Below are 26,865 nucleotides of genomic sequence, written 5' to 3'. Positions count from 1 at the left end.
TCCCTCCCTACTCAAAGGCCATGGGCACCGAGCATAGGCCGAAGTTTTGCAGCCCTTCACCGGCAGTGGTGACGTCTCCATATGAGTGAAATATTCTCGAGAGGGATGTTAAACAATATTCAATCAATCAATCTCTCTGGTTTCAATCTGCCTATATTTCTATCTCTCTGTCTGTCTATCTATCTGTCTTTCCATCCATCGGTCTATCTATCTGTCTATCTATCTGTCTGTCTGTCTTAAAATTCTCTGTCTTTCTATCTATCTATCTATCTATCTATCTGTCTCTCCGTCCATCTGTCGTCCAGCCGTCTGTCTGACGGCTGAGGAATTAGTTGAGCGATGTTGGTAAGGGCAGGACCAGGTCACATAGTATTATGCATTATTGTAATGAATGACTTGAAGATGATGATGTATAAATACAATGTGTCATTCAGAGAATGGGCATTAATGTTTTCACGTGAGATGTCTCCTTAATGTAACAAAAATCAACAATGTTATCAACACCAATACAGCATAGTGATTTAGTATTTAAAAACTAGGTCACACCAATACATCATAGTGATTTAGTAAGAAACTAGGTCACACCAATACATCAGAGTGATTTAGTAAGAAACTAGGTCACACCAATACATCATAGTGATTTAGTAAGAAACTAGGTCACACCAATACATCATAGTGATTTAGTAAGAAACTAGGTCACACCAATACATCATAGTGATTTAGTAAGAAACTAGGTCACACCAATACATCATAGTGATTTAGTAAGAAACTAGGTCACACCAATACATCAGAGTGATTTAGTAAGAAACTAGGTCACACGTGTTAAATGATCGGATGGCATCTCGGATACTCTCATGACTTAAAGATCTTTTACAAAGGGACACAAATATAACAGGGAGGCCCGGAGAAAATGCAATGGACCAGATCGGGATTTGAACGGCCGCCCTGAATCTCAGGTGCTCTACCAACTGAACTATATCCCGGCTGATGCCTATATGATCCATAATAGCCCTTAAATCCCAGGATGAATGTGGTATGTGTACTATTGTGATATCCAGTTAAGAAGTCAATTTTAAAATTTTAAAGAGCCTGGGAACATAGATTGTACAACCTGTTTTGTATTAAGTCGTGATATCTTTAATATTGTGATTTAGCACCAAAACTTAAAAATAATCAAGTTCTCAAAATGACATCCAGTGAAGAAGTCGGTTTTACACAGCCTGGAAACATTCAGTGAACAATTGACTGCAGAAATCAAGTTCATTTCATCTTATCCCTCTGTGAGAGTTAATCTTCTTTTGTTTTATGCATATCCAGATGCTATGGGGAAGTCGTAATGAGTGGACTTAAGATTGCTGCAAATGCTATTCAATTTCTAAAAGATTTAGACTTATTGTTTTAATTTTCTCTGAAATCTTGAAAGAGAAAAGAACAATTATTGATCTTAATGGTTTATTGGATTTCGTATTGATATTGGAAAGAATCCTGATTTTAGGAGAAGTTTTCTGTTTTTATTGTCTGCAGATTCTCTGTAGGAATTTCAATGAATCATCTGGTGTTTATTATATGTACTGTTCCAATACACACAGCCTAAAATTCCTCAAATACAGCAACCTTCCTCTGCAAGTGAGAATGCCTTCTCTCTAGAACGGCCTTCTAAACAACTTAATTCAATTCTACCAGAGAATGTCTTCATAAGCATCAAGAATTAAATTCCTACAAACTTAAACTGATGTGAATCCAAGCTCCTGAGTGATGAAGACAGTCCTCTGGGTGGGATAAGAGTTTGTGACAATGGACTCTAAGGTTTTCAGCCTCCGGTGGGATTGGTATTGATTTCTGTGCTGTCTTCTATCGAGAATCCAGGATGTTTATTCAATAGAGAAGGAATATTATTGAATGGCTGCTTGCTTGGCACAAGATGTAAGTATCCTAAACTGAAATCACACACATGTTCTTATTGATTTTTATTTTTAGGATGGATGCATAATGTAATGGCTTTTTTCCCCATAAATTGATATAATTAGAGTGTGGTTTTAGTGTTTAATGTGTGTGCTGTTGATACAAGTCTTTTCGGTGTGTTAAAAGTGCATACAGCTAGAGGAGTTCCAATGTTTCATACTCAAATCATTGATGACCGTTTGAGCTGAAAAAACATGAACTATATATCAAATGTAAGTATCGATTGAGTTTTTGTATATAAGTGAATTAATTGGTACTTACATGTGTTGGTTAGGAGAATTCAACAAATTCATAAGGTATAGTTTGCACGTAGTTATGTTTTTCCAAGAGTGATGGTGTTGGTGATCGTAATATTAGTGAATGTTGCAATGGCGGTTCCCCATGACAGTGTGACTGAGACAGTCAAATGTCCAGTGTGACTGAGACAGTCTAATGTCCAGTGTGACTGAGGCAGTCTAGTGTCCAGTGTGACTGAGGCAGTCTAGTGTCCATGTTACTGAGGCAGTCTAATGTCCAGTGTGACTGAGGCGGTCTAATGTCCAGTGTGACTGAGGCGGTCTAATGTCCAGTATGACTGAGGCAGTCTATGTCCAGTGTGACTGAGGCAGTCTAGTGTCCATGTTACTGAGGCGGTCTAATGTCCAGTGTGACTGAGGCGGTCTAATGTCCAGTGTGACTGAGGCGGTCTAATGTCCAGTGTGACTGAGGCAGTCTAATGTCCAGTGTGACTGAGACAGTCTAGTGTCCAGTATGACTGAGGCAGTCTATGTCCAGTGTGACTGAGGCAGTCTAGTGTCCATGTTACTGAGGCGGTCTAATGTCCAGTGTGACTGAGGCGGTCTAATGTCCAGTGTGACTGAAGCGGTCTAATGTCCAGTATGACTGAGGCAGTCTATGTCCAGTGTGACTGAGACAGTCTAATGTTCAGTATGACTGAGACAGTCTAATGTCCAGTGTGACTGAGACAGTCTAATGTCCAGTATGACTGAGGCAGTCTATGTCCAGTGTGACTGAGGCAGTCTAGTGTCCATGTTACTGAGGCAGTCTAATGTCCAGTATGACTGAGGCGGTCTAATGTCCAGTGTGACTGACGCGGTCTAATGTCCAGTGTGACTGAGGCGGTCTAATGTCCAGTATGACTGAGACAGTCTAATGTCCAGTGTGACTGAGGCAGTCTAGTGTCCATGTTACTGAGGCGGTCTAATGTCCAGTATGACTGAGGCAGTCTAATGTCCAGTGTGACTGAGGCGGTCTAATGTCCAGTGTGACTGGGGTGGTCTAATGTCCAGTGTGACTGAGGCAGTCTTATGTCCAGTGTGACTGAGGCGGTCTAATGTCCAGTGTGACTGAGGCAGTCTAATGTCCAGTGTGACTGACGTGGTCTAATGTCCAGTGTGACTGAGACAGTCTAGTGTCCAGTGTGACTGAGACAGTTTAATGTCCAGTGTGACTGAGACAGTCTAGTGTCCAGTGTGACTGACATGGTCTAATGTCCAGTGTGACTGAGGCAGTCTAATGTCCAGTGTGACTGACGTGGTCTAATGTCCAGTGTGACTGAGACAGTCTAATGTCCAGTGTGACTGAGGCAGTCTAGTGTCCATGTTACTGAGGCGGTCTAATGTCCAGTGTGACTGACATGGTCTAATGTCCAGTGTGACTGAGGCGGTCTAATGTCCAGTATGACTGAAACAGTCTAATGTCCAGTGTGACTGAGGCAGTCTAGTGTCCATGTTACTGAGGCAGTCTAATGTCCAGTGTGACTGAGGCAGTCTAATGTCCAGTGTGACTGAGGCAGTCTAGTGTCCATGTTACTGAGGCGGTCTAATGTCCAGTGTGACTGAGGCAGTCTAATGTCCAGTGTGACTGACGTGGTCTAATGTCCAGTGTGACTGAGGCAGTCTAATGTCCAGTGTGACTGAGGCGGTCTAATGTCCAGTGTGACTGACGTGGTCTAATGTCCAGTGTGACTGAGGCAGTCTAATGTCCAGTGTGACTGAGGCAGTCTAATGTCCAGTGTGACGGAGGAAGTCTAATGTCCAGTGTGACGGAGGCGGTCTTGTGCCGTTCTAATGTCCAGTTCAGCATGAATTTACAGCTGTATTCAGTATATATATATATATACATGTATATATATATATATATATATATATATATATAATCAGATAGAATGATAGTTGCTGTTCCGTGAACATGACATATCATTTGTTGAAAATATTCTGTATGAATTCAAAAATGAACTGATTCAATATATTGTAACAAGAGGGGAGAAATAATGCAAATGACCAGACCGGGATTCTAACCTGGGCCCCCTGAATCTCCAGTCAGATGCTCTACCAACTGAGATATATCTGGCCACCAGCGATTGAACCTGCCTGTCCGCCACAATTAAGAAACTGTGACACTTTTTAAATACATGTATATCTAAACAATTAAATTGTTTTACTGGCTTCAAGCCAAGAATTACAGGAATATTTTATCAAATTGTTTTAGTTTTGTTCAGATATTTTATGCGTATTGGTTGCCGATGACCAGAGGATGTGTAATACAATGGGTCGTCAATGGAAGTCATGTGAACAGTCAAGGTCAAATCCAGCAAAGTATGAGTATATGTCCAGTGGGAGAATTTAAGGTCCCCGTACAACAGCTGCAGTTGTGTTTTCAGCCTCATTTAGCTGATGACTGTTTTGGAAACATTTGGAAGGCAGCCGTAATTAGCATCAATCAAACGTACACAGGCAGCTGATCTTTAATTGCTTTGCCCCTATCTAAATTCTACTATCTTACTCTGAAGTAAAAAACCGGAGAGAGAAAAAAAACTCCTCAAGAAAGATTAGGGGAAGTGGGCTTTATTAGAAGTAAATATTTGATCAGTGTCTGAGAACTCCAGCTGTCTTGAAGACCGGTCCAGACACTTCTGTAATTGTTTCCTATTGAAATCCCGCTGTTCTATTTGATTGACATAAGATAACAACGCTAATCTAATTAACTCCCCAGGATTTAGTTGTGATCAGGAATTCTGGGCAATTTGTGTAATTTAGAAAAGAAAATTTAGTGGATGAACTCCACAGAAGCTTGATGGTCAAGCTTGAGATGTCTGAAACAATTTTATGTTTTGTATGGGAACAATTACATGTGTTGTATAGGATATTAATTTAATAAATGTAAGTATTCAGAAATAATTTATATCATGTGAAATATTTGATAAATCAGGGATTGGTTGTGATTCTTAGTTATACATATGTAGAAACTCTAGAGGCTAGTTTCCTATAGCTATACATAGGTAGGTTGTAGAGACTAGTTTCTTATAGCTATACATAGGTAGGTTATAGAGACTAGTTTCTTATAGCTATACATAGGTAGGTTATAGAGACTAGTTTCTTATAGCTATACATAGGTAGGTTGTAGAGACTAGTTTCTTATAGCTATACATAGGTAGGTTGTATATATATATAGAGGCTAGTTTCTTATAGCTATACATAGGTAGGTTATAGAGACTAGTTTCTTATAGCTATACATAGGTAGGTTATAGAGACTAGTTTCTTATAGCTATACATAGGTAGGTTGTATATATATATAGAGGCTAGTTTCTTATAGCTATACATAGGTAGGTTGTAGAGGCTAGTTTCTTATAGCTATACATAGGTAGGTTGTAGAGACTAGTTTCTTATAGCTATACATAGGTAGGTTGTAGAGACTAGTTTCTTATAGCTATACATAGGTAGGTTGTAGAGGCTAGTTTCTTATAGCTATACATAGGTAGGTTGTAGAGACTAGTTTCTTATAGCTATACATAGGTAGGTTGTAGAGACTAGTTTCTTATAGCTATACATAGGTAGGTTGTAGAGACTAGTTTCTTATAGCTATACATAGGTAGGTTGTAGAGGCTAGTTTCTTATAGCTATACATAGGTAGGTTGTAGAGACTAGTTTCTTATAGCTATACATAGGTAGGTTGTAGAGGCTAGTTTCTTATAGCTATACATAGGTAGGTTGCAGAGACTAGTTTCTTATAGTTATACATAGGTAGGTTATGTAGATCGAGGCTCACTAAGTTGGTTCAAAGCATAATTTGAATTCAGTGGAATTTCTGTCTTCATATTGAAAATATTATAGTCTGTGTGATAGAATATGTAAAAGGATTTTAGGGATGATGATGATGATGATTATGATGATGATGGTGATGATTATGATGATGATGGTGATGATGATGATGATGATGATATGTACTTCATGTGAGTCTGCATGATTTTTCCTTCAAAATAATTTCAGGAAGTCGGGATCTGATGCATGATGGGTAACAAACTGTGTGCACCATTACTAAGCAAGAAACCTTACAGAGAGGACCAGTATCCATGGCAACACAGCAAGGACTCCCATCTCTTCAGGTAAATACTTCTTCACCTGCTGTTACTTGGGCACTTACTGATGTTAACAGGAAGCCCTGATCTCTGGTTGAATCCAAAGATGTCAAGATACAGGTCTATATAAGTGTTAGTTTACTGAGTACAGTCACAGTAGAATAGGTGTTAACAGTTATAGTCACTGTGTATATTTACTGAGTAAGTAAATTATTCTTATCAACGTCATTCTTAAAATATCATTGAACTACTGTGATGCAACCAGCTCATCCAAATCTGTCAGACTCAAAAAATGTTTGCTTTGTTTTATTTTAAGCTTTTTTGTTGATTACATGTACCATGTTGTTCAAAAGAGGCATCGATAATTGAAAGTTCATTCAGTCAAGTCGTGACAGTCGGAATTTCAATGCATAAGTATAATGATTTGTTTCTGACAGATTACCAAAAATGGCTTGAATTTGATCCCCCTCCCCCCCAAACAATTACCTACCTTAACCTTATTACAGTTTATTGAGTTGCATTATGATGATAAAAGACAATAGAACATATCACATACACGCTGGTAACGAAATGGATAAACGTTTGTGGTACCGAAATGAACCTACATGTACATTTGTGGTACCAAAATGAACATATGTTTTTGGTACCGAAATGGACATACGTTTGTGGTACCGAAATGGACATGTTTGTGGTACCGAAATGGACATGTTTGTGGTAACGAAATGGTCATGTTTGTGGTAACGAAATGTGCATATGTTTGTGACTGCTAGTTTTAAAAATGTATGAAAATAAGTATTGATAAAGCACTGCTGTTAATGTCATTGGCCACACAAATGAACAGGAAAAACCCGTAGAACATCGGCAAACTTTACAGAAAATAGGACGTTCAATCTCAGGATTTGAACCTGGGAGTTCTGAGTCCCAGCAGTTAGGTGTTTTGCTGTCTATAAATTCTGGTCAACCATGGAAATGGTCTGAGTTCTGCTCGTGTATGTAATATCCGGCACCAGTATCCTGATGTGGATTTTTCTCTTGTTCACGTTTGAGCTTTGGTAGTTTGATAGAATTTTATATAGCGCATGTATTTTTTTTTTTTTTTTTTAGATATGAATAGAAATTTTGGCACTGTTATTTTCTGGTGTTAATTAAATGTATAATGTACGATAAAAAAAGGTTTGTTAGATTTAAACACAGAAGTCAAACAGGAGGAATTTAACACACCAGAGAAATCTGCTATGGCTGGGTGGAAAGTGTATAATATGTACAATCTAGTACAATTCAGGGGTCCGTGTTTGTCCTATACTCTTGATTTCGTCTTCCTTATAAATAGGAGTTATAAGACTGATCACTGTTCGTTAACTGCTGAAGACTTTCATCCCATGCAGAATCTTTATCCCCATGCATGCATGTTTCGCCTGTCAGTAATTCAGGGGCTGGTCAAACTAGATGGCTCCAAGTGTAACAGCTAGGGAGGGAGAAAATGTAACGGACCAGACTGGGATTCGAACCTGGACCCTGAATTTCCAAGTCAATATATTGCCCTACCATCAGAGCTATCTGGCTACCAGCGATCAAGTCTGACTCAGCAGCCACACACATTAACCTAATGATCAAGCCATAGGCAGTTGTAGGCAATAAGATTTAGAAGGACAAAGAATTTATTTCTTGTATATCTATTTTTCAATTTGTGTTTCTAAATTGGAAGTCAGCCATCATGACAAATGTGTTTTTCCTCCTTAATGCTAGGTGTTTAATGTAGCCATGTGCTGTATGTTTTGGGGAGACAGATGTTTTTGTTGTGAGTGATCAGTGGTTGTAAACAGACTGGGGTTAGTTTAGGTGAGGAGTGATTACCAGAATCTTGGCCTGGCTGACATTATCAACAATTCTGGTGTCTGGGCAGCTGGTCAACTCATTAGTGTACAGCTACACTACAGCTCTTAAGTTGTTAGGAGGTGATTGACAGAGCAGGCCATTATACAGTTCATGGAGGATGACTGTAAACTAACTTTTATGTGTATACATGTATATGAAGCTCAGGATCAGGGAGATTGGCTGGCTGACAGATCTGTCCAAATTCTTTTTTCCCCAGGACCTAAATTTTTGTTGCTAATGGATTGCATCAGAGTTTCAAAAATTTGGATGTCTAGAAAAACTATAGATCTTTCTTTGAGAATTCCCTTTTTTGCATTGTTTGTGTTTGTAAAAGCAATATTTATACATTCCAAGGTGTTTCCCTGTTAACAGCAGAAAATCTTTGTGATGTTATAGAAGGCCAACATCAGCCTGATTAAGATGATACACCGAAGCCATATTGTAGCTCAATTCAAGAAAGTCCTCCCATAAGAAATGTAATACTATACAATGATACATTTCAAATATTATGTGTGTAGACATAATGCATAAACATGTAAACATAATGTGTAAACATGTAAACATATAATGCGTAAACATGTAAACATAATGTGTAAACATATAATGCGTAAACATGTAAACATAATGTGTAAACATGTAAACATATAATGCATAAACATGTAAACATAATGTGTAAACATGTAAACATATAATGCATAAACATGTAAACATAATGTGTAAACATGTAAACATATAATGCGTAAACATGTAAACAAAATGTGTAAACATATAATGGGTAAACATGTAAACATAATGTGTAAACATGTAAACATATAATGCGTAAACATGTAAACATAATGTGTAAACATGTAAACATATAATGCGTAAACATGTAAACATAATGTGTAAACATGTAAACATATAATGCATAAACATGTAAACATAATGTGTAAACATGTAAACATATAATGCGTAAACATGTAACACACATCATTGTGTCCTACAAACTTAGTGAAACTTGGGGGATCAGATTGTATTTACATGAATTTGCTTTTTAAAATGTAACAGGAAGGGAGAAAATGCAATGGACCAGATCGGGATTCGAACCCAGGCCCCTTGAATCTCTAGTCAGGTGCTCTACCAACTGAGCTATCTGGTCACCGGCGATCGAACCCGGCTGACCGCTACATTCCTCCCTCCTTAAATGTCTTCACACCTGAAGACATCAACCCAGGATCTTTATCCCCTGGCAGGCATTTTCACCTGTCAGTTCCAGGGGCTGGTCTACGGCACCAAATGTAACAGGAAGGGAGAAAATGCAATGGACCAAACCGGGATTCGAACCCGGGCCCCCTGAATCTCTAGTCAGGTGCTCTTCCAACTGAGCTATCTGGCCACCGGCGATCGAACCCGGCTGACCGCTACAAAAAAATACTTTTTGATGTAAAAACCTCAGTTAAAGAAATTCGTCCAAAGACTCACAGATGGTGATCATAAATCACGTCTAATGCAGAACCTATCAGAGACACATGCACCCACTGAAACATGTATATAATAAGACAGGTGAAATTGGCGTGAGTAGTTTGGATATGCAGCCCTGACCTCCTTCAATATCAGACACAGATTAATTCATACTCTAATATAACAATGGATAGCTGCCATTGGCAAATGATGGGACAAGATGTAGAATGGGTGTTACCATGATAGATTATGGAATTGAAGTATAGGAAAGGAGAATTTATGGTTGGACTAGGAATTGAACTGGGGAGCCGGCCCTGCATCGCTATAGTCAGGTGCTCTAACCACTGAGCTTTATCCAGGCCAATATCCACAGTCTGTATATACATGTAGCATATAATATTCCTATGATATAAATTGTTGGTAAAAAAAAAACATTAGTTATTTTAGGGAAAAAATGGGCATTTTGGTACCCAATTGTAAAGATCTCAAATTCTCTTTTTTCAAAAAACAAATGAAGAATCAGGTACGGAAACAAATTTTACTTTACTGGTCAAAACGATGTGAAGAGGGTCAGAAATCAGGAAACACCACGACATATTTTTCGTATAAAGAATTTTACTATGGAAAGTTATATATTTTTAGAATCCCTAGAATTAAGAAAAACTCTATGTAGATTTCGAATTAGTGCACATGACCTTCGAATTGAAAGAGGAAGATATGAATTTACAAAAACCAATTCTGGCCAGAAGATTTCTTTAGAAAGAAACAAAAGAATATGTTAATTATATGTAATCTTAATTGTGTAAAAGATGAATTTCATTTCCTCACTGATTGTCCATTGTATGTTGAAGAGAGAAATATGTTTTTTAATGGTATATACAAGCTCAACAAAATTTTTATCTATTTAACAAATAAGGACAAATTTACTTGGTTGATGATTAATGAAGACAAACCAGTAATTGTCAAATTGAGCGAATATTTAGTGCAAACTTCCAGGAAAAGAAGTGATGCTTTAAAACTGCAAAAATTATTATAGTTTATTATTCATATATTGGTATAATACTGATACTGTCCATCTACTTGTATATATACATGATTAGCAATTCATATATGTACATGTATGTACTCGATCGTTTCCCCAACATGCTACATCCACATGTAGCTTGCAGTCTATGTAACCTGTAGTTAATGTTGTAAACTTTCTTTTTTGAAATTTCCTTCTTTATTATCTGTCTTGCTTTTATGCCCTCTGGGCCCAAAATTGGAATAAAACTTATCTATCTATCTGTAGCCCTAATTACTACAGAACTGAGATATGGCTGAATGTCAGGTTGTTAAGGTACTAGCTCACTTTATTAAGACTTGTACATTCTATATGACACTATATACGTATGAGTAATATTTTATCAAAAATAATGATAAAGGAGAAAAACGTCTACCACTGTGACAATGCAAAAGATGTATATAATGTAAAACTTATATGGTACCGATTTTGATGCACCAGATGCGCATTTCGACAAATAATGTCTCTTCAGTGATGCTCAACCGAAATGTTTGAAATCCGAAATAACTATGAAGTTTTAAAGCTAAATATAGCCAAAAACAGCGTGCCAAACAAGTGGAACCAAATTCGTCCAAGGATAAGATCTATGCATGAGGGAGATAATCCTTAATTTTGAAATGAATTTCTAAATTTTATAACAGCAATTAAACAGCCGTATTTTCAATATACAACGAATACTGATGGAAACAAATGATTATACATGTATGTCATAACTTTTTCATACAAGGGGAAAATGAACATCTATGATGTGATCAGATAAAGTTTGTGAAAATAAGATTCATTGTAAGAAAAGTCTGCTTCTGTGTGTGTTCAGGTATTCTGTAAAATTTCCTTTGATTTCTAATCTGGATCACTGTAGAATTTAAAATCCCTTCAATCTTAGGCCATGAGTCCTGTATATTTAAAGAGGATGGAATTCAATGAATGAGATAATGACAGCCATGGAATCTGTAATCCTCGGAGTCAGTATAAGCTGTGGAATCTGGAATCTGCAAGAGACCGTAAATCCGTGGGTCACAGCAGGTAAAACCGAGGCACACAATGGTATGATGTAATTATGAAAGACCACCATTAGCCGTCAGCTTTATAGGCATGCAGGTGAAACAGAAGCTGAAGAAGAGACATATTAGAATATGTAGAAGATCCTCAGAGGGACCCGAAGAAATGGCAGCAATCTGAACAGCGATCGGAAACAGGGACAGAATCGTATACTGAAAGAATCCTTACTGATTATATGAGAATTATATACTGAGGGATGTGTTGATCTGCTGCGTCTATTAGTGTGTTGATCTGCTGCGTCTAGTAGTGTGTTGAGTAGGAGGGAGACATATAGCAAATTGATTCAGCTGTAGTATAGTAAAGGAGAAAAATTATGTCTGGAATCAAACTGAGGACTCCTGCCTTACTAGTCAGGTGCTCTGACCACTGAGCTATCCAGGCCGATTTCCATGGTCCATATAGCTTTCACTACTACAGAGCAAAAAAGTGTTGCATTAATTGACCAGTGTGTGGAAATCGTGGTCATTAATTGCTTCATTAATTTACTTGTGTGTGGGTATCATGGTCATTAATTGTTCCATTAATTAACGAATGTGTGGAAATTGTGGTTGATAATTGTTGCATTAATTGACAAATGGAGATTGTGGCTAGATAAAGTTTCCTTAGCTGATATATCACACCAGTTATCTCTCTTGAGTAGAATTCTTACATCTTTGATTCTCATAACTTAAGGTGACTTCAACTCCTGTAAGAAAAATCTGACGTGATTTTTTAAAGTGGTTTGTGTCTGTTTGTTGATTGTCTGAAACAGGACTACAAAAATCATTTAGTCGATTTTTACGAAAGCAGACCTTGTTACTGGTAGACTCAGGATCTATAGAGATTGAATGTGTGTAAAGATTTCAAGTATTGATAAATATTTGTAGTTTCCGGAGCGCTCATATTTCTTTATGTTTTTAAATCAATAAGAAAAATTAACAATTCTTGGTTTAGATATAAAGTATAAAACCATTCATTTTAATTTAGATTTAAAATTCTGGGTTTTTTTTTTGGATTCAAGTCATTTAAATGGTTTAAGGAAGACATTATTATATTTGCACAATTAGTGATTTATACACAAACCATATCTTATACTTGTTAGATGATATAGTCATTGTTTTCAGCTGTGTAAATGTTTGCTTCTTTGGAAATGTAAATGACATTGTGGTGAGAAATTTGTCCAGTAACTGGCACTAATAAGACAAGTCTGTGATAAGTGTCACAAAGTTAAAAAAAACCCTGCTGTGTGACTTTAGAGAAGACCTGTAGATAATTTGTCTCTCCGACTTTAGGTCTACCCTGTGGATGAAGGAGAGAATGATAGATGGTGGGGGGAATGTAGACATTGTTTGATGTGTAGGAGATAAAGAAGAGGAAGAGATTAACTGACATTGTGATCCCAGCTTAAGGGAGATTTAAACTTAGTGTCAGAAGAGGAGGGAGAAATTAGAAAAACAAAACAGTAGGTTAATTCAGGAATTGCATTCAGCCTCTGTCAGTCAATTACAGACCATTAGGAGGAAAATCTGGTTTTCTTGTTGTTTAATTCATCAGACAAGAGCTAGTGGGCAGTGATGTCTCAACTTTTCCAGATTTTACAAGGATTTATATGATTTAGTAAACTTCTGATATAGTCCTCCGTGTGACATTGGCTGTGTGACCTCTGACCCTGTGACCTTGGCAATGAGGCGACCCAAGAAAAGTGATGTCAGTTATCAGTTGTGAGTATTTCGATGTTCATTACATGTATTTCATTTCCGCTGATAAATAATTTCCACTAATATCTTACTTGTAGCTGCGTTTCTTAAGTACAGTATATAATTCATTGACCTGATTTGCTTAGTCGGTAGAATGAAAAATGTTCGTGAGTGTGAGGTGATGGGTTCGAACCCCCTCTGTGATACACTTGGACTGTTAACATAGTCTGGTATAGGGATCGATCTGCTGTTCCAGCTGTTGGCTGCTCGACCAGACTGGCTCGTCTTCTGGTCAAGGCCTTGTAAACTGAGGTCCTGTGTCAGGTTAGATGTGATGTCGTGATGACGGACTTTTAAATTACCACCATTGTGACCCAGAGTGTTGTGCTGTTGTAAATATGATAAAGTATGCAAGACCCTTATGCTGTTGTTAACATAATAAATCATGTTGTGCTATTATTTGTATATTGTTTCCATTAATTGTGTCCCGTCTGAAATTTTTCATTCATGACGAGACATCGAGACATCGCTACAATTAAACCGTTAATATGCATTGTGTTTTAAGTTATATAAACACAATATGTTGTAGTGAGGGTTTTGGACTGGGTCAATGCCTACCGTGATGCCACAGGACTCTGGGTTTTAAATGACCTGTAACTGTCTCTTTTAATGCTTGGCTCTTGGCTAAGAAACAGTCACTACTAAATGTTAAATGTCTGTGTTTAATGTGGTGCTGGGATCGAGAATTGCATGAACATGAAAGATTCTGATTGAATCCGGGCCTCTCAGTTGAACCCAGGCCTCGCAGTTGAACATGAAGAGATTCTGATAGAACCCAGGCCTAGTGGTTGAACATGAAGAGATTCTGATAGAACCCAGGCCTTGTGGTTGAACATGAAGAGATTCTGATAGAACCCAGGCCATGTGGTTGAACATGAAGAGATTCTGATAGAACCCAGGCCATGTGGTTGAACATGAAGAGATTCTGATAGAACCCAGGCCATGTGGTTGCACATGAAGAGATTCTGGTAGAACCCAGGCCATGTGGTTGTATATGAAGAGATTCTGATAGAACCCAGGCCATGTGGTTGAACATGAAGAGATCCTAAACAAAATTTGTGACCGGTTCTTCTTCCTTATGTATATCTCATTGTGCACACCAGTTTAATACTGACATTAAGTTTGTACACAGTATAAATACAGTGAATGGAAATTATGATTCCTCACCTGCCCCGAGATTTGTATGTTATTTAATGCAATATACACATTCCATTGCACCATTCGCAATAAACTACACTGCTAGCTTTCTGTGTTAAATTCCACAATGAAAATGAAAGTATTTTCTTGTCTCCGTCCATCTTCGCAAGCCAAGTGTCTGATTCGCTTACTCTCCCCCACCACCAGAGGAAATGTGGATATAATTTTAATACAGAGCTCTTTGTGATAGTAGTAAACTGGTCAAAACTGGTATGAAGTTGACTGAGCCAGCTGTTATCTTTAGAGAGCAGCACATTTCAAACCGTTAAGACATTTTAATCAGAGCTAGTTTATAGATATAAGCATTCATTAATTGATTATAAACATTAAAAAATACAAATGGTGAACAGTGATAAATCTCATGAAAAGGTGAAGATAATGAGTATATAAAGATCAATCTCGATCATAACTCCTATGAGGAATATAAAAAATTAAGAGTTGGGTAAACACGGACCCCTGGACACACCAGAGGTGGGATCTGGTGTCTGAAGGAGGAGTAAGCATCCGCTGTTGACCAGTCACATGAGCCCTAGATTGATAAGCAGACGAATTATCACAAACTGTTGTTACAGGTTAGTCACCAAATGTCTGGGACTCCGGGTTACAATAGGTCCTCAGTACCCCACCCCGGGGATCCAGGTTAGAATAGATCCTCAGTACCCCACCCTGGGGATCCGGGTTAGAATAGGTCCTCAGTACCCCAACCCGGGGATCCGGGTTAGAACAGGTCCTCAGTACCCCTTTGCTTGTCGTAAGAGGCGACTAAATTGGGCGGTCCTTTGGATGAGACCACAAAAACCGAGGTCACATGTCGCAGCAGATGTGGCACAATAAAGATCCCTCCCTGCTCAATGGCCATAAGCGCCGAGCGTAGGCCTAAATTTTGCAGCCTTTCATCGGCAGTGGTGACATCTCCGTATCAGTGAAATATTCTCAAGAGGGACGTAAAACAATATTCAATTAATCTATCACTTTGTCTGTACACCACCCGATCCATGGCATGGGTGTTCTTATCACAATAGAAATAAAACAAAGGATAATTAATACTTATACATGAACACTAAAGTGAGATTCCTTAATTAGGAGATAATTACTACATCGTCAAAATGATTGACTTCCTTTTAAAACATGAATGAAAATCTGAATATCAGCAATATTATTTTTATCCGTTTTCCATTTAATTGCCTAGCTGAGTAGCTCAGAAGTTAGCGTGTTGACTGCTGAACTATATATTGTTGGTGTGAGTCTTTTTTCTACTAAAACTATTTTTTTACTAAATAAAGAAATTTAGAAGTTTTCAATTTTAAAGTATTTCTATACATATCCTCCACTTTTTATCCATATCAAAATTTCTGTGGTGTAGTATATTCCTCCTTAAATTAGTGAGGACTTGATTTGGCAGAATTGTTTTCCAGTGTCAATTCGTGAAAGCTAGAATCGCTAAAACTCTACCCGGGAGGATTTAATCTCCAGTAATGTGAATGATAGTGATAAAAGTGAGAATTTGATTTGGCTTTCTCACAGATGAACACATTAATGAAAGGTTCTTCAGTAATTGGCCTTTAGCTGGTCGCCTTTCTTTAGGATTAATATTTCTTTCTTCATGATTTATGTCTCTCGTTTTGTGAGTGCTGAATGTGAAGGTCTTTTTTCTGTCAGTCACCGAGTGTATAGACTCCATTAATTGAGCTACTGGGGGTACAGATATTGATGTATCTGTAAATATAATTCTTTTTCTGCCACCAAAATAAACAAATGATCATGTCAAATGCACACAGCTATTTAGAAACACAAGTTAACAAGATAAAATTGATTTCTTTTTTCTCTATCCATAAATTGAATACCAACTGAAATTGACACAAGACTCGGGTGTCATCTTTTAAAAGGCCCAAGAGCACCATCTGTTGTCATGGAAATCAATGAACTAAATTCTGTTGTCATAGCAATCAATGTGGCTTGATATTGGGATGGTGTATTTCGTTTGCATTGATTTTGGAGGTGCAGAAGCCCACTTCGTCTTATAACTTCAGGGTTTCGTCTTGGAATAATTTTACTGTGATACTTTGTGGAGTTTACTTGTGTCATCTCTGTGAGAAAAGCTAGCTGGTCTGTTCTCTGTACTGTGTGTATAGTTGGGGGTGAGGAATTCTATTTATAGAACTGCAGCTTTCTCGATTTATCATGTCTCCTGGTCTAGACATTGTGCACTTGTTCGGTTCCCTCAGGAATTTTAGCGTGGGATTGCAATATTGCATTAAAATCTTCTTTATCAACAATGCCGTGAATATCTCTCAAGATTATCCATCAGTATCTGAAAACTTTGTATCAAGCATGTATTTTGAAGTGATTATTATTTTAATTCAGATGCATGCATTTAGTTTTTCATAGGGGGGGGGGGGGGTGTAAGACCAGAGATTGTTTTATCAATTCAATGCTTCAGAATACTGAGCTGGGACATTATGCTGATGTAGGAGTTATCCCCCTTTACACTGCACAAAGCCAATCTCTCACTTCAGCTCTAGACTAATCTGCATCCAATCAAAGCATTTCATTTAAATTCATTGAAGACAAGTACATGCTTACAGATAAAAGAAATACCAAGTCATATTTATTTTCAGAAAATACCAGAAGTGTTTGAAGAAATGCCTGAAACTACACAAATTAGAAAATTGGACAGAAAATGATTTGTAAAGATTTTTTCATGAAGCTGTTGTTTTTTTTCCCCTAGATTTTGGGCCGAGATTTTCCGTGTCCATGGGGATGGGGACTACATGAGATGGCAGCGAGTGTCTGCGGACGTCGTACCCGTCAATATTTCCTGTATCGAGGACACGCCTAGTACTGTATTTCAGATCACCGCCTACAACAAACACATAGAAAAAATCTTTGACGTTAAAATCATACAACCAGGTAATTGAAATTATCAGAGTCAGGCATTGTAATTCTCATACAACCAGGTAATTGAAATTATCAAAGTAAGGCATTGTAATTCTCATACAACCAGGTATTGAAATTATCAAAGTCAGGCATTGTAATTCTCAAACAACCCGGTAATGAAATTATCAAAGAGCCAAGAATTATATTTATCATGTTATAATTACCATACAAACCAGGTATTGAAATGTAGCAGTCAGCCGGGTTGATTGTAGGTGGCTAGTTAGCTCAGTTGTTAGAGCACCTGACTAGAGATTCAGGGGGTCCAGGTTTGAATCCTGGTCTGCTGCATTTTCTCCCTTTCTGTTTAATGTTACAAAATTATCAAACAACTGTACATGTAGTTATAATTATCATACAGCCTGGTATCATAATTATCTGACAGCCAGGTATCATAATTATCTAACAGCCAGGTATCATAATTATCTGACAGCCATGCAGGTATCATAATTATCATACAGCCTTGTATCATAATTATCTGACAGCCAGGTATCATAATTATCTAACAGCCAGGTATCATAATTATCTGACAGCCATGCAGGTATCATAATTATCTGACAGTCAGGTATCATAATTATCTGACAGCCAGGTATCATAATTATCTGAAAGTCAGGTATCATAATTATCTAACAGCCAGGTATCATAATTATCTAACAACAAGGTATCATAATTATCTGACAGCCAGATATCATAATTATCTGACAGCCAGGTATCATAATTATCTAATAGCCAGGTATCATAATTATCTAACAGCCAGGTATCATAATTATCTGACAGTCAGGTATCATAATTATCATACAGCCAGGTATCATAATTATCTGACAGCCAGGGTTCATAATTATCTAACAGCCAGGTATCATAATTATCTGACAGCCAGGTATCATAATTATCTGACAGCCAGGTATCATAATTATCTGACAGCCATGCAGGTATCATAATTATCTGACAGTCAGGTATCATAATTATCTGACAGCCAGGTATCATAATTATCTGAAAGTCAGGTATCATAATTATCTAACAGCCAGGTATCATAATTATCTAACAGCCAGGTATCATAATGATCTGACAGCCAGGTATCATAATTATCTAACAGCCAGGTAAACAAGCTCCTGTGTCTGTTAACTAACTGTCCTCTGATTGCAACAGACATATAAGAGGACGTGTACAATGAATAATAAGAGGACATGATGTATAATGAGCAAATAATTATCATGTTTAAAAAGATGGGGACATTGCTACAGACCAAACCAGAATTTGGACCATGTGGACCCTTTTTAATCTCCAGTCATTACAAGTGTTCAATTCACTGAATTATCAGATCAATTAAGACTGCACCAGTCAGGTTCATTGTGTTCAAGTATCCCCAGGAAATGACAGATGAGAGTTGCAGCAAGGCCTTGGTTTTCTATGTACAGACATCTATGGGGAGGAGTGTAGTGGTCACATTGGTGACCAGATAGATCAGATGGTAGAACACTTGAGATTCAGGGGCCCCTGTGAGAATCTCAATCTTCTACAGTGAGAAAATTGTAAAGTATTGCGGAGGAATTTTCATATGATGGACATTTATGAGTTAACCAACCCCCCCCCCCCCCCCCCCCCCCCCCCCCATCTTCCTGAGCAACAGCAAATATTACATGCCTCTCCGACCCATGTGTAGACCTTTAAGTCAATAAGATATTTTTGTTCCCAATCATTTAAGGCTCTCGTATAAAGGGGCATGAAAGCATGCAAATAGCGGTCAGGAAAATCAAATTGATTAGAGAGAAAACAAAACAATCACATGGAATTAAACAGTGTACATTGTTCCTGGTTGTTTGTGTACATGCTATCAGCTTTTTGTCTAGATTATTTTGTATGAAAATTTCCTACTCAAGTACACAACTCCAGTTTTGTGTGTGTGTGTGTTTGTGAACAGCTACAGGAACCTATTCATTCCATGTAAAATCATTTAACTTTAAGGACGACTTTCTGTAAGTACTAAAATTTTACTGTTTATCAGTTCATGAACATCATCTTCAACAACACCAGACACGTACATGTTCATCTCTTAGGGGCAAGATTCAATGTCTGATGAACAACTAAATTCATCAAAAAACATATGATGAATGTTGATCTTAACTGATAATGAAGTACATTTGATATTACCCTATAACTATAAAGTATAAGTACTAACAATCTAACTATAATATTACCCTGACTATAAAGTACTAACAATCTAACTATAATATCACCCTGACTATAAAGTACATGTACTAACAATTTAACTGTATCGGTAATATTAACCTGACTATAAAGTACTAACAATCTAGCTGTAATATTACCCTGACTATAAAGTACTAACAATTGAACTGCAATATTACCCTGACTACAAAGTACTAACAATCTGACTGTAATATTACCCTGACTATAAAGTACTAACAATCTGACTGCAATATTACCCTGACTATAAAGTACTAACAATTTGACTGTAATATTACCCTGACTATAAAGTACTAACAATTTAATTGTAATATTAACCTGACTATAAAGTACTACCAATTGAACTGCAATATTACCCTGACTATAAAGTACTAACAATCTGACTGTAATATTACCCTGACTATAAAGTACTAACAATTTAATTGTAATATTAACCTGACTATAAAGTACTAACAATCTGACTGTAATATTACCCTGACTATAAAGTACTAACAATCTGACTATACACTGTAATATTATCCTGACTATCAAGTACTAACAATCTGACTGTAATGACTGTAATATTATCCTGACTATAAAGTACTAACAATCTGACTGTAATATTACCCTGACTATAAAGTACTAACAATCTGACTGCAATATTACCCTGACTATAAAGTACTAACAATTTGACTGTAATATTACCCTGACTATAAAGTACTAACAATTTAATTGTAATATTAACCTGACTATAAAGTACTACCAATTGAACTGCAATATTACCCTGACTATAAAGTACTAACAATCTGACTGTAATATTACCCTGACTATAAAGTACTAACAATTTAATTGTAATATTAACCTGACTATAAAGTACTAACAATCTGACTGTAATATTACCCTGACTATAAAGTACTAACAATCTGACTATACACTGTAATATTATCCTGACTATCAAGTACTAACAATCTGACTGTAATGACTGTAATATTATCCTGACTATCAAGTACTAACAATCTGACTGTAATATTACCCTGACTATCAAGTACTAATAATCTGACTGTAATATTACCCTGACTATAGTACAAGTACTCAGTGCAATATTAACTGTATACCTTGCATGTTGTTTAGTGTTGTCTTTAAGGAGCAATGCTACACCCGAGAAATTTGATATGAGTGAAAAGTGGAGGATATGAACTAGCTTCAACAACATTTTGAAATTAAAAACCAGTCAAAAAATAGAAATTTAGTAGAACGCAGTCTGAAAAAGAAAAATCAGTTCTGCAGTTGAGGACTGCTAACCTACTAAGCTACTCAACTAGGCTGAATAGACAAATATTGCTGATGTTTATATTTTCAATCATGTTTTGAAAGGAAGTCAGCCATTATGATGATGTGGAGTGCTTCCTTAAATGTCATTTTCATTGCATATTGAAAAAGTTTATTTAATTTCCCCCCAAAAATCATGTCATCAAATTGTCAGATGACAGAAACGTATGGGAGTTTCAACTCCTCATCCTCCTCAAACTATTTTCATCTGACCTGGATCTTATTCCTTAATCTGCTAGATCATCTTACTTACAGGAAGTCTCTTCATGTTTCATTTGATTTTGTTGGGTCTCAATTTTCATGGATTCTGTGAGTGTCTCTATTGAATTTACACAATTTATCAATGTCAATCATATCCATGAAGTTGCTTCCCTTGAAAAATCTGTAAATTCTTAATGATCCATTAAAACTGACCCCTTCGAAATTTAGTGACTGGTGCATAAAAAACAATGGTGTTTTTGTTTGGTGTTTTTGTTTATTTGGTGATTTTGGCTTTTTTGTTTGTTTAGTGGTGTTTTTGTTTGTTTGGTGTTTTTCCTTTTTGTTTGTTTGGTTTTTTGTTTGGTGGTGTTTTTGTTTGTCTGGTGTTTTTCCTTTTTGTTTGTTTGATGGTGTTTTTGTTTGGTGGGTTTTTTTTTGGGGGGGTGGTTTTTTTTATTTGTTTGGTGTTTTTGTTTGGTGTTTTTGTTTGTTTGATGTTTTTGTTTGTTTAGTATTTTTTGTTTGTTTGGTGTTTTGGTTTGTTTGATGTTTTTGTTTTTTGGGGTGTTTTTTGTTTGTTTGGTGGTGTTTTAGTTTGTTTGGTGTTTTTTGTTTCTTTTGGTGTTTAATGTTTGTTTGGTGTTTTTGTTTGTTGGTTTTATTTGTTTGGTGTTTTTTGTTTATTTGGTGTTTTTGTTTGAGGCACGTTTAAGTTGCAGCCCCAGCATCCCTCTTCACTTTTTGGGTACTTGTTTATCTTTATTCATCATTGCTCTAGTACCCAGGTTCTTTACTGTAAAACTTTGTATATCAAGTTTTTCTCCTTTGAAGAATCAAGATAAGATATGGAGAACATCCTGCCAGATGTGCCGTGACTAGTTTACATAGATTGGGTCTAATTTACACAGATACAGATATATGTGTATGTAATCTCCCCAATGCATCTCTGTGTTTCCCCAGGGGTGAGCTAAGGTCACGAGTCATAATCCCGGGTTCATGTAAGGTCAGGATTCACCTGTTAATGGATGTCAGAGGAGTCCCACCTGATTAATTGCAGCTGTTCTTGTCAGTTTCATTGTTAGAGCTTAATCTGTATACTCATCTTCAATGATGATAAAATATTAAGTTTCATTACAAGTGTAATAGATTCGTACCTGTTTGATCAAGGTAACAGTACTAATGCACTCAGTGTATAAAACTCCCATGTTTGATCTGAGTGAAGTACATTTACATGTATCTGAGTGAAATATGTAAAAGTAAACATAAACAACCTGAAAATCTCTTGATCCACCCCAGCTCATGTTGGAGCATCTAAGGATGAATCCAGAGAGTTTCAGATATGGGAGCAGTGATTTACATGGGTATTGGGGAGGGGTGGTGGTGGTAGGTGTAATTGATATAAATTATGATGAATGCTTGAAGAAGATACAGCTAGATGGTTGTGATATTCTAAAATGAAGGACTTTAAAATTTGCCTTACTGACTGAAAAAGTACACTATCAATTAGTAGAAATCACCAGAAAATATAAAAAAAAATGTCCTGCAGGATTTTAACTCAGGATTTACAGTGTCAGAATGTGCTGAATTTGTCACTTAGCAGTTTCAAATATATACATCTATTTTACAAATTTTTTTTAGATATAATTTCCAAACTTGTGAATGAATGTGACACATTTGAATATATGCATGGGATGAGCTATTTATAACTGGCATCACTGCAATGTGTACGGAATGTGTTTACTTGTGTGTATATATAGCCTGTTGATTTAAATGGAGTGATTTTACACCTGTCTGCAGGACGGAAGCTGTTTAATGGACCAAACAGTATTGTGTGTCAGAAAATTCTCCCTGCAGACAAAGATCTCACTTTAAAGAATTTGTCACCTTGCTCAGGTGATTTCACTTAAAGTCGGGTGAAAAGTTACACGTGGGTTATAAAAGCTTCCGTATTACAAGGAATTCTGCTGTCGCTAGACGGTATGTTTCATCTCATTCAACCGTGTGTTTGAATTTTTTTCCAAAAATTTAAATGTTCCAATCAGCATTCATTCAGTATGATTTTCAGCAAATTCTTTTTGGATGATTGGACATTGACAGCTCGATTTAGAAGCTTTGTGAGGAGGTGATAGGATTTAAATGTGCTCTTATGAAAATCCGTAAATGGGCGCTGAAAAAACAACAATAACATTTTTGGAATTTTATCAGTCTTTGTGTCAACAATGAGTTGATCTACAACATTGAAGTTGTTTAATCAGACAGTTGGTTTGTTGTGAGGAGTTTAATGATGTCCACTGTGCTAAAGCTTGTCTGTCATTTCATATTTTATATCTGAGGATTTGTTGATACCCTAGCTGAAGGACAGGATAATTTCTGAGATACATGTACATTGAATCACCAAAAGTAATGTACTTCAATTTCTCACTGTCAAACTTTAAGGTTCTGCTAGCATTGTGGAAAAGAAATATTTTTGATAATAGGATTCATTATTTTTTAGAACCTGCTATATTTGAAAACAAAAATCAGGAGTAAAAAAACAATATATATATATATATATATATATATATATATATATATATATATATATTAAAAGAAATAGAATAAACAGTACACAAAGTTAAAAATTTAACGCAAGCGCTTTCATTTTATTAATATTTTATACCGGACACTGATTTTTTTAAAAATGCAATTTGGATATATATATATATATATATATATATATAGTAAGTGTGTGTTTGATACAGTTGGATATTTTGTTTGTTGGTTATAAATCTACATTTCAGTGGATTCTTGCTCACACTCACTCGATCAATCCCTGGTTCATTACAGTTTTCCTTTCATTAGTGTGTGTTGTGAAAAAATGTCCTTCCAAAATACAAAAAGAAGGATAAATTATTGAAATACACTAAAAAAGCGTGTTCCTTTAGAGGCCAGTCTACGTGTAATAACAAAGGAGGAAGCGAAAGTAATTATTGCATGTTCTTCCAGGCCTGGAACAGACGTATTGTTAGGAATAATAATTCGTATCGATTTCTAAATATTGACTCGAAGATATGCTGGTTTAAACAACATTTTACAAATCATTTGAGATTTTATGACTTTGATAGAAGGATATCATTATGTTTTGAAAGTACATGTTGTGCAAGCTTGTACGTTCACTCATTCGTTAGTTTTAAAATCATAATGAATATAGCTGCTTATATCTTATATGGAATGTTTTAGACCTGTGTGTCTATTTTAGTGTTATGTTTTAGATGTGTAATAGACTAGCTGATAGTGTTTATATTTCTGTGTTTTAGGCTGATAGTGTTTATTTTTCTGTGTTTTAGGCTGATAGTGTTTATTTTTCTGTGTTTTAGGCTGATAGTGTTTATTTTTCTGTGTTTTAGGCTGATAGTGTTTATTTTTCCGACTGTTATGGAGAATGGTCAGTCATTTTCTGGTTTCTGTTTTAAGGAACGATCATTTGTCCAGCCACTGAGAGCTTCGTCCACTGGCGAGATCCCACCGATCGCTGTGAGTGGGGACTGAATTTCACCACTCCGACTGACGCCCAGAGGTTTAGAGACTGCTGTACAGTGAGTACAATGTATTTTTTTGGGGGGGGGGTCAATCTGATGTATTTTAGTTTGTGTATATATATATATATATATATATATATATATCTGTTGTGTACAGTGAGTATACAGTATTGTGTGTGTGGGGGGGGGGGTCTGTGTATCATGGCTGTGGCATACAGTGAGTTCTGATTAGTTTGACATTTTGTGTTGAACTACACAGGACATCAGATTACACAGAGAGCAAGGAAAATTTGTCAGTCAGGAAATAATGTATATTCCATGGGTTTCAGATCAGATGTTTTAACAATTTTGATATGGTGCTTCACCATTTCTCTATGTGAACACATTTACTGAGGGGGTAGGTGGGGAGGGGTGGAAGGCTGCTGATGTCAGGGGGGGGAGTACATACATATTCTAGTATTGTGCAGAGATGTGTAATTTTTGGAATTTGAAAAAAGTTCAGTATATATAAATGAAAATATAACTTTGATATTATGATTCCTTGTGTGGAATTATTAGATGAGAGACTTCAGTTATGTTTTTGGTTTTTTTCGTTACCAGAATCCAGCTCAGAAATTCTCCAGAAAGGCCAACTCAGCAAGTTCTCTAAGACTGAGCCCTCCTAAGGTGAGTCAGCTTAAACTCGCTATACTCTCAGTCAAACGAGTAATCTCAAACTCAGCAAGTTCTCTAAGACTTGAGTCCCCCTAAGTTGAGTCAGATTAAACTAGCTTTACTCTCAGTCAAACTAGTAATCTCAAACTCAGCAAGTTCTCTAAGACTGATCGAGTCAGCTTAAACTCGCTATACTCACATTCAAACGAGTAATCTCAATCTCAGCAAGTTCTCTAAGACTGAGCTCGCTATTACTCACAGTCAAACTTTGCATGCAATTAAAAAAATAAGATTTTTGTATAAAGACAAGACTTACGTGATTATTTACAGAAGGTTAAAGGCAAAGATCGATCAATTTCATCACCCAATTCACCAACACATCACCACCCCACAAGTCAGCCAGACCTTAGATCCTCCTCTTCACATCACCACCACCCCACAAGTCAGCCAGACCTTCGATCCTCCTCTTCACATCACCACCACGCCACAAGTCAGCCAGACCCTAGATCCTCTTCTCCGTATCACCACCACCCCTCACTTCAGCAGGACCCCAGATCCACCACTCACTCTCCGGCTAAAAGAGCAGTCTCTGCTCCCCATCAGCTGTCACATGAAGAGTCACATGAAGAGTCACATGACCCACTGACTGTCAGACAAGAGAGGTCTGCCACTATCCCCCGAGGACCGACAACACCCCTCAGCGAGCTTCAGACGTTTAAACCAATTGGAATACTCAAACCGCCATCAGCTTCTTCTGTGTATGATAATGTGACAGGTAGGACTGTGTAGAGGGTATTGGGGAAATTTGACTGGGGGTGGGGGGGGATATTAATAGGACAATTTAAGGCTCTGTCAATTTAAAGAGAGCAAATCCCATAGTGGAATTTCTACATCCTATACATGTAAATAATGGAGGAGTATTCTTTTATGTTTCGTGGAAAGAATAATGCATTAATTCAGGTGCTCTGAACAAATTCAAAGATATCAAAATCCTCAGTCTAACTTTTATGTAAAAACTTATCAGATAGATGGAACGAGTGTACCCAGAAAACATTTTTAGACTATATGTGTAAACCACTAATAGACCTGCAAGTGGACTGCCCTCCTTAAAAGCTGCATCAAATCGAAATTCGAAGAAAACAATACAAAGTGTTTTCTCTCGCCATGTAATGTGCATGTAAATCCTAAATTATATATTGTGTCATAATCAATGATAAATCAAATATGGTACAGCATGCCTAACTGAGGTTGAATTTCCATGCCCCCACCCACCCTCTCCTCACCCCCATCCCTCATCCCTACCCCACTTGTAATATATTTTATAATTTTGAGTGACGATTGTTGTTTGGGGTTTTTGTT

At 36.9% G+C, this 26,865-nt stretch overlaps 1 protein-coding gene across 12 annotated transcripts in view; it reads left to right on the top strand.

The window, feature by feature from the left end:
- Positions 1–1,510: 1,510 nt before the first annotated feature.
- Positions 1,511–26,865, top strand: part of LOC125672968 (protein still life, isoform SIF type 1-like) — a 74,723-nt gene continuing 49,368 nt past the window's right edge. For 6 of the 12 annotated variants that reach the window (XR_008801332.1, XR_008801331.1, XM_056159256.1 and 3 more), the window contains exons 1-6: positions 1,608–1,923; positions 6,231–6,346; positions 17,418–17,599; positions 24,788–24,909; positions 25,453–25,518; positions 25,837–26,281. Coding sequence is in view for 7 of the 12 variants with exons in the window: in XM_056159256.1 (XP_056015231.1) it covers positions 6,249–6,346; positions 17,418–17,599; positions 24,788–24,909; positions 25,453–25,518; positions 25,837–26,281 (913 nt within the window). In the remaining 5 variants the exon portion in view is untranslated. Of the gene's footprint in view, positions 1,924–6,230; positions 6,347–17,417; positions 17,600–21,330; positions 23,312–23,336; positions 23,735–24,787; positions 24,910–25,452; positions 25,519–25,836; positions 26,282–26,865 lie in introns of those variants that run through there. The other 6 variants (XM_056159252.1, XM_056159260.1, XM_056159261.1 and 3 more) reach the window with 6 other exon arrangements.

Source organism: Ostrea edulis, chromosome 3 (assembly GCF_947568905.1).
Source record: "Ostrea edulis chromosome 3, xbOstEdul1.1, whole genome shotgun sequence".
Classification (NCBI taxonomy): domain Eukaryota; kingdom Metazoa; phylum Mollusca; class Bivalvia; order Ostreida; family Ostreidae; genus Ostrea; species Ostrea edulis.
The sequence above is the reverse complement of the archived record's forward strand: the minus strand, read 5'-3'. Positions and strand labels throughout refer to the sequence as shown.